The 6,995-nt window shown below is 42.0% G+C and overlaps 1 protein-coding gene across 2 annotated transcripts in view; it reads left to right on the forward strand.

The window, feature by feature from the left end:
- The window catches only part of brf1a (BRF1 general transcription factor IIIB subunit a), a 206,738-nt gene that overhangs the window by 65,325 nt on the left and 134,418 nt on the right, over positions 1 to 6,995 (forward strand). For both annotated transcript variants that reach the window (XR_004333450.1, XM_032525603.1), the window contains exons 7-8: positions 3,690 to 3,839; positions 5,946 to 6,039. Coding sequence is in view for 1 of the 2 variants with exons in the window: in XM_032525603.1 (XP_032381494.1) it covers positions 3,690 to 3,839; positions 5,946 to 6,039 (244 nt within the window). In the remaining variant the exon portion in view is untranslated. The remainder of the gene's footprint in view (positions 1 to 3,689; positions 3,840 to 5,945; positions 6,040 to 6,995) is intronic.

Below are 6,995 nucleotides of genomic sequence, written 5' to 3' on the forward strand. Positions count from 1 at the left end.
TTTGGTCATACAGAGACTGGATGGCCCTGAGAAGGGACCCCCTCACCCCATACTCCCGGAGAATCTCCCATAGTATCTCCCAGGGGACCCGGTCATACGTCTTCAGATCCACATAACGCATGTAGACTGGTTGGGCATACTCCCAGGCTCCCTCCAGGATTCTTGCAAGAGTGAAGCTCTGATCTGAATCTGCATTTTTCCTCTTAAGTTTGAGGTTCGACTGTCGACTGAACCCTCGTTTCCAGCACCTTGGAGTAGACTTTACAAGGGAGGCTGAGAATGTGATACCCATGTAATTGGCACACACCCTCTGGTCCCCCTTTTTGAACAGGGAAACAACCACCCTGGTCTGCCACTCCTTAGTCAACATCCCAGACCTCCATGCAATGTTGAAGAGGCGTGTCAACCAAGACAGGCCCTCCACACCCAGAACTTTCAGCATTTCTGGACGGATCTCCTCAATCCCCGGGGCTTTGCCACTGTGGAGTTGTTCATCTACCTCAGCGACTTCTACCAGGGAAATTGACAACAACCCCCCATCATCCTCCAGCTCTGCCTCTACCATAGAGGGTGTGTTAGCTGGATTTAGGAGTTCCTCAAAGTGCTCCTTCCACCGCTCTATTACCTCCTCCAGTTGAGGTCAACAGTGTCACATCCTTACTGTACACAGATTGGATGATTCCCCGCTTCCCCCTCCTGAGGTGGAGAACGGTTTTCCAGAAGCACCTTGGTGGTCATCACCTCAATAAAACAATAAAAAAAAGGATAGGAAAAAAACAATTTTGCTGCAATACACCCATGTATAGTGGTAAGAATAAATAAGAATGGTTCTTTATCCTTTTGGGAATACTACAAGGCAAACGCATTTTATGAATTCCAAAATCAATACATTTCTTACCCCTATGTGAAACCTTAAGCATGTTTATTTATGTAGCACATTTCAGACAAATCTGATTTATGCTTTACATTTGCATAAAAAACACAAACACAACAGAAAATAACACAATTTCTGAAAAACAGAATACATAAAAATGAGTAAAAAAACAATAGCTTTAGCGCAGATGGAAAAAAATTTAACCTCTTTAAATGACCTTGTGAAAGGTGCTGGCGACCAAAGGTGTTAAGCCTAGATTTAAAAGACTGTAGTTGTACCCAGAAGTCTTTGGTGGTTTTATCTTTGTTATTTATGTGGATAACCTATCAAAGAAATATTTCAAATGTCGTTGGTGGAGTTTGAAAGCCATCAACGTGTGTGGTTGTACCGCTTCTGGTCTTGGACAGCACACTTTTGAAAAAGCGATTTTTTTTATTTTTTTTTAACCAAACTCTCCATTAGAGAAAAAGAAACTCTTAGACCAAGTTCTTCACCTACAGTACCAAAAAAAGTATACATAGCTCCGTGTCCGTTTTTGGAGCTTGTGAGAGACAGGCGTAGCTTCCCCACAGCTGAATGATAACCCTTTTATTGCTATACACATCCCTGCTCCTACATTCGATTGAAAGGAGCAAGTTCACGGCCCTTCTCTGGGGGTGGCCAATGTAATTTTGGGGAATGTGGGGAACAGAAGTAGGCAAGGCAGGTTGAGGGGAAACTGGCTACACGAAAGAGTACACTACAGCCCTCCATCACAGAATGACTCCTGGGCTGTTTGAGCAGCACAGATTGATTATATTTGACAGTGAAAGAGGATTGGAGGTGGATTTTTCTTTTCCTTAAACAGCCTCTTTTTTTCTATGGGGATCCTGGCTGGCCTCACATTTGCAGACTCTTCAGTAAAACTTGGAGCAGTGATGGCAAGCTCTGCACACGTATCATTACATGGTGCAATGGGGGGGGAGAGATCAGTCTGGATCTTATTACCAGCTGGCTCTACCAGCTTTCCACTGGACTGCTCTTTAAATGCAGCCACTGACTTCAAAGCTATTTGACTCTGTTGTCATTGCTGGGGCACGAAACTCTACTTTTGTCTCCTGGCTACAGCAGGAAGACAACTCTTTCTAATTTGACTATTAAAAGGTTTCTAAGCGTTGTAAAATACCATTTTTAGAATCCATCAAAATGTCAAACTGGCCAGCTGCTTGGCAGTTTCATGGCAAAAGCAGGTGGTTTTGATAGCTTTCTTCTCTTCAGCTGTAGTGATTTCCATAAAGTTTACGATATGATACACTGCAAGTTTCTCAGACATTCGAGAAGCGAGAGGCTTGGGATTGGAAGGTTGCCCATCGAATCCTTTCGCCAGCTGTGGAAATCTGGACAGACACACTGAATGAGAAACAGGCTGCTTCAAGGTGGACTTGAGCTAAACGCTAATCTTTAAGTTCTCCAGTGGAGCTAATTAGTAGCCAGCAGTAGGATACTGGTTTTACTGGGAAGCTCACAGGTGCCAGTGGGTTTTTAATCTGTATAAATCACAAGCAGACAAACTGCATTTTCTTTGGTTTGAACCAGAGTGGAAAAAGAGAACTCGGTTGCAATTCTGCTTTTGGTTTGTTTACTGCTCAGACACAAACCAGGGCGTGTAAACAAAAGTCACATGAACACACAAGTAGCCTGTTTATTGGAGTTTTGGTTAAAGTGCCATCCTGAGAGAGATTGGGCAGCAGAGTCTGATATCAGTCCCTGAAACTTAAGCATGCCATGATTTATCCTCTCCAGCTGATCACACATGAAACAAAAGCTGAATGTGATGATTTAGTCCCAGAAAGCATGTTGTGTGCTGCAGTTGCTTCAGTTGTCATCACTCATTCATTCTCTCTCCCTGTATAATGTACTCAATAGTGTCCCCTAAAGTAAAATGACTATAAATCATTAACCATTTGTTTCATCACACTCAGTTGAACTTAACATGTATATGCCATGCACACTGTTATTTCTTTTTATATTTTATGAGGACGCTATATAGTGAATACATTTATCCAGGGTCATTAGGTTAGCACTTCTGCCGCGCAGCAGGAAGGTTCTGGGTTTGAATCCAGGTCGTTCTGGGCCTTTCTGTGTAGAGTTTACATGTTCTCCCCATGTCTGCATGGGTTTCCTCCGGGTGCTCCGGTTTCTTCCCACCATAAAGACATGCATGCTGGGTAACTAGGGCTACATTTGAAAATTAGCCAATTGGCTAACTCTGGCGCATTTACAAAAATGTTGATTAATGTGCATTGACCTAATCAAATAAATAAATAAATAAAAAAAACATAATAATATCCTCTGACAAGTTTGCACAATCCAGAATTTTGTCAATATAAAATGTATTTTCTGGATCTTTGTCGTATTTATGTATTGTTTTTAATGGAAAAAGTCAAAACTTCCCCTTAGATGGACCATAAAGTCAATGTTTCTATAATACAATGGGTTTAATAAAAAGCTCATTTGCCACATCTTGCAGTGTTGCAAGAAATCTTTTAAAATCTTAAACAAGCCATCACTTATTCTCTGACCCATTGCTTTTCTTTCCAGCCAGTATCATTTGATTAAAAAAAGGATTTTGAGATATCCTGCTATTTTACGGAAAACAAAAAAGGTCTAAAACATAACCCCCTAAAGGAGGGGTACCTAAAGGACTATGTGCTCCAGATTCTGAAGGGGTAAATCTGAACATACACTTAAAGGTTAATTACCCTTCTAACAAGATTTTGCGCAAAACTTTCTTTTCTCATAGACAACATTTTAATAAAATTCCTGTCTCCACCAGACCCGTGCCTGTACATTCCCCGCTTCGCCCAGCTGCTAGAATTTGGGGAGAAGAACCACGACGTGTCCATGACAGCCTTGAGGCTGGTGCAGAGGATGAAGAGGGACTGGATGCACACGGGACGAAGGCCGTCGGGACTCTGTGGAGCAGGTAACCCTGACACGAGATGGCCAAAGATGGATGGAGGGTTTGCTGGCAGCGGCCCGGAGGCTCCGAGCAGCAAGTCTGTTTTAAGAGGATTCTTTTCGTTTCAGTCTCTGAATAAAATCGGAGGAGAGAAAGAGATTAACGCTCTGTGCTCTGTTGGCATCGAACACAAAGCGGCCCTTAGGATACTTCCGCCTCAGATACTCAGTGGCCATCGGCGTTTTTAACTCCTGCCTGACACTTCCCATTCTGACCTTACAGTACAACAACTTCACAGTTCTCTAACAGAACGACATAAGTGGATTCCATGACTAGTTTTACTTTGGAACCGGGGATTTTATCAATGGGAAGGAGTCAGTGAAAAGAGGTACAAACAAGAATGAGTGAGAGCTTAGGGGGGAGATCAACAACAAGTTGTTTTTGTGCCCTTTAAACTGCATGAAGTGCAGCGTAAATTTATGGAAAACGTTTAATATCCCAACAAGCAAGCTTGTTAGCTACAGGATTGGAAGTGCAAGATTAGCTATTTACATTCACTTCACCTCTAAAAAGTAGTTTTACTGTGTGTAGAAGATGATGATGATGATGATGTCCATATAGAACATATCAGGGATGGTGTGGCACTGAGTTTCTGCCTCTTTCTGCGTGGGCATAAGGCCCATCAGGCATTGGGCCTTTTAACTGGTTGTTGGCTGTCTGCCAAAGAGGAGTAGGTGGGGGCAACCTGAAAGCACCTGCCTACACTTACCACAGCTGGTCAAGTGTTGGGTTTTCCTGGCCGCCATTGTGAGTTTATGTAAAACAGCTGACCTCAAAGCTTCTCCTCCCTGTGCTGTCTCTCTGCTGGTGTCAACCTGAATCCAGTCGCCTTTGCATTACCAGCTAAGACATCCCGAAATCGAATCACAGGCTTACTTCCTGTTTACAAGCACGGTTTCAATTTTCGTCTTTCTCTGTTTCACTACTGCCTTTCCTGAATAATTAATTTCTTATAAATCATTGATAAGGGTACAGTTGGATGGAAGAAGGAAAAGTTTCTTCCAAATATGATGCAAATATAGCTGCAACGTGTATCTGCATAAAACTTCAAGGACAAAGGAGTCCTGGATGTAAAGTAATTGTTAACACTGCATTGAGAAAGGAAAAGCAGCTTTGAAGTTACGTGGATTCAAGGTAACGGAAGTAACATGTTTGAGGGAGTCGTCAGCAGAGCTAAACAGCGTCACTTGAGTCCTAAAGGCTGTTAGAAGTTTGCATGTAGAAGTGGAAGCATGCATCTATCTTTTAACAGGCTCTTGAGTGAGGCAACTCTAATGACTGTTATATAACTGTTCCCCTTCAAGGCTTGCACTGCAATTCATTGCATAACATTAGTGTTGTTACTCTTTTTGAAAAGTGTGTTCTTGTGTGGGGGTGTACTGTTGGCTCTGCAGGCTCGGGTGCTCCCGTCCTGCAGTCTTCAAGGTGTTCACACAGAGGCAGCTACAAACCAAACATAATATTTAAAGCTGTCAACAGTTTTCTGGAAAAGGCCAAACAAAACTTTTAACATTTCTTTTCAGCGTCTGAAAAGCTTTGCCCATATTGACACTTTTTGTAGCGTTTATTTTGAGACTGTCGTTGAGAAGTCGGTCTTCCTCTTTTTGGGGTTGCTTTGCAGTGTCTGCAGTTCTTGCCAATGCTGGAATAGCAAAGTTTTCTGCAGGGAATCCAATGAATCAGGCTTTCACCATCTGAAGGAAGGTGCACGCGCGTTGTCAATAGATCAGCCCATAGGAACACTCTTACTCTGTAATGACCTGTGATTGGGCAAAGTCTCCCAGTAAATACTAGATCATCTAAAGCAGTATTTATCAACGTGGGGTGGTACCCCCGGGGGGAGGGGGGGGCGCATAATGCACATGTGGGCAACGATGACCTCACGAGATCAAGGCGACCGCAGGTTTGAGACGCAGGCAGCGCAGTTCCTTTAAAATACACAGAAATATCTCTGTTGTGTTTTATTGTGGTTTGAACCATTTAGTTAATTTTTTGGCATAGCATAGTTATAAACAGACATTAAACCTGATTGTTAAATCCGTCACATTGTGTTTTTCTTTGTGTTTTCAGCTCTTCTCGTTGCCGCTCGCATGCACGACTTTTGCCGCACTATCAAAGAAATTGTCAGCGTTGTAAAAGTGTGTGAAAGCACGCTAAGAAAAAGGTGGGTGGCACATATTTTTGGCATGGAGATTTTTTGATTGGATGGCGTTTGATAGTTATGTATGGAGTATGGAAGGAGGTTTTCTTACTCTGGAGTTGTCTTGTTTTTTAATGCTCCATAAGCAAGCAGAAGATTCATTATTTTATTTTATTTACTTTTGTATTTTTTATTTTTGGACTGCCGGTGTCTGAAATTATCTGCCCCCAGTGATCCAATTCTGTTTTTATCCTAATTTGTTTGCAGTGGTGGATTGGTGGTTACTGTACTTTAGTAAATACTTTTACTTTGTTACATTTTGCAGAAATTATCTATACTTTCTACTACACTACATTTCTACAATGTTTCATTTTCTGATCAGGGAAGTCTGCAGGGAAGCCTTCAGCAGCACCTCCTGCACCGGCGGCAGTCCGTCCAGCTCCCAATATTACGATTCCCTCTATGCTCCTTATACTCTGCTTGGTCATATGTGAGGCATCCGTTCACATAGGGTTAACACACAACCTGTATATTTATCTTAAAAACACTCCCGGTCCTCCTCAGCTGGGAAGCCACGGAGCCTACTTGTTGTCAAAGCCTGTGTTCTCGCTAGATAAATGCGTGTAGCATTCACTGTCCTGTGGGAAATAACACAGTCGAGCTTGATGCAGATCACTGATAGATAACCAGAATTGTAAGTCAGAATGTAAACTGGGCAACAGATGGTAAGCACAGTTACGTTAACCTAAAACTAATGTAATTAAAATGCCACAGACCATACTGTTTTTTTAATTCTCAAAATAAAGACATTAAGAGAATAAATTGTGCAAGTACTTTTAATACTTAAAGTACATTTCAAATCAGGTACTTTTTACTTAGGTAGGGATGTCACTGTGGTACTACTACTTTTACTAAAGTAAATGTGTTTCTGGTTATTTATACTTTTACTTAAGTACTGAGATTCAGTACTTCTCCACCAC

Source organism: Etheostoma spectabile, chromosome 9, assembly GCF_008692095.1.
Source record: "Etheostoma spectabile isolate EspeVRDwgs_2016 chromosome 9, UIUC_Espe_1.0, whole genome shotgun sequence".
NCBI lineage: Eukaryota > Metazoa > Chordata > Actinopteri > Perciformes > Percidae > Etheostoma > Etheostoma spectabile.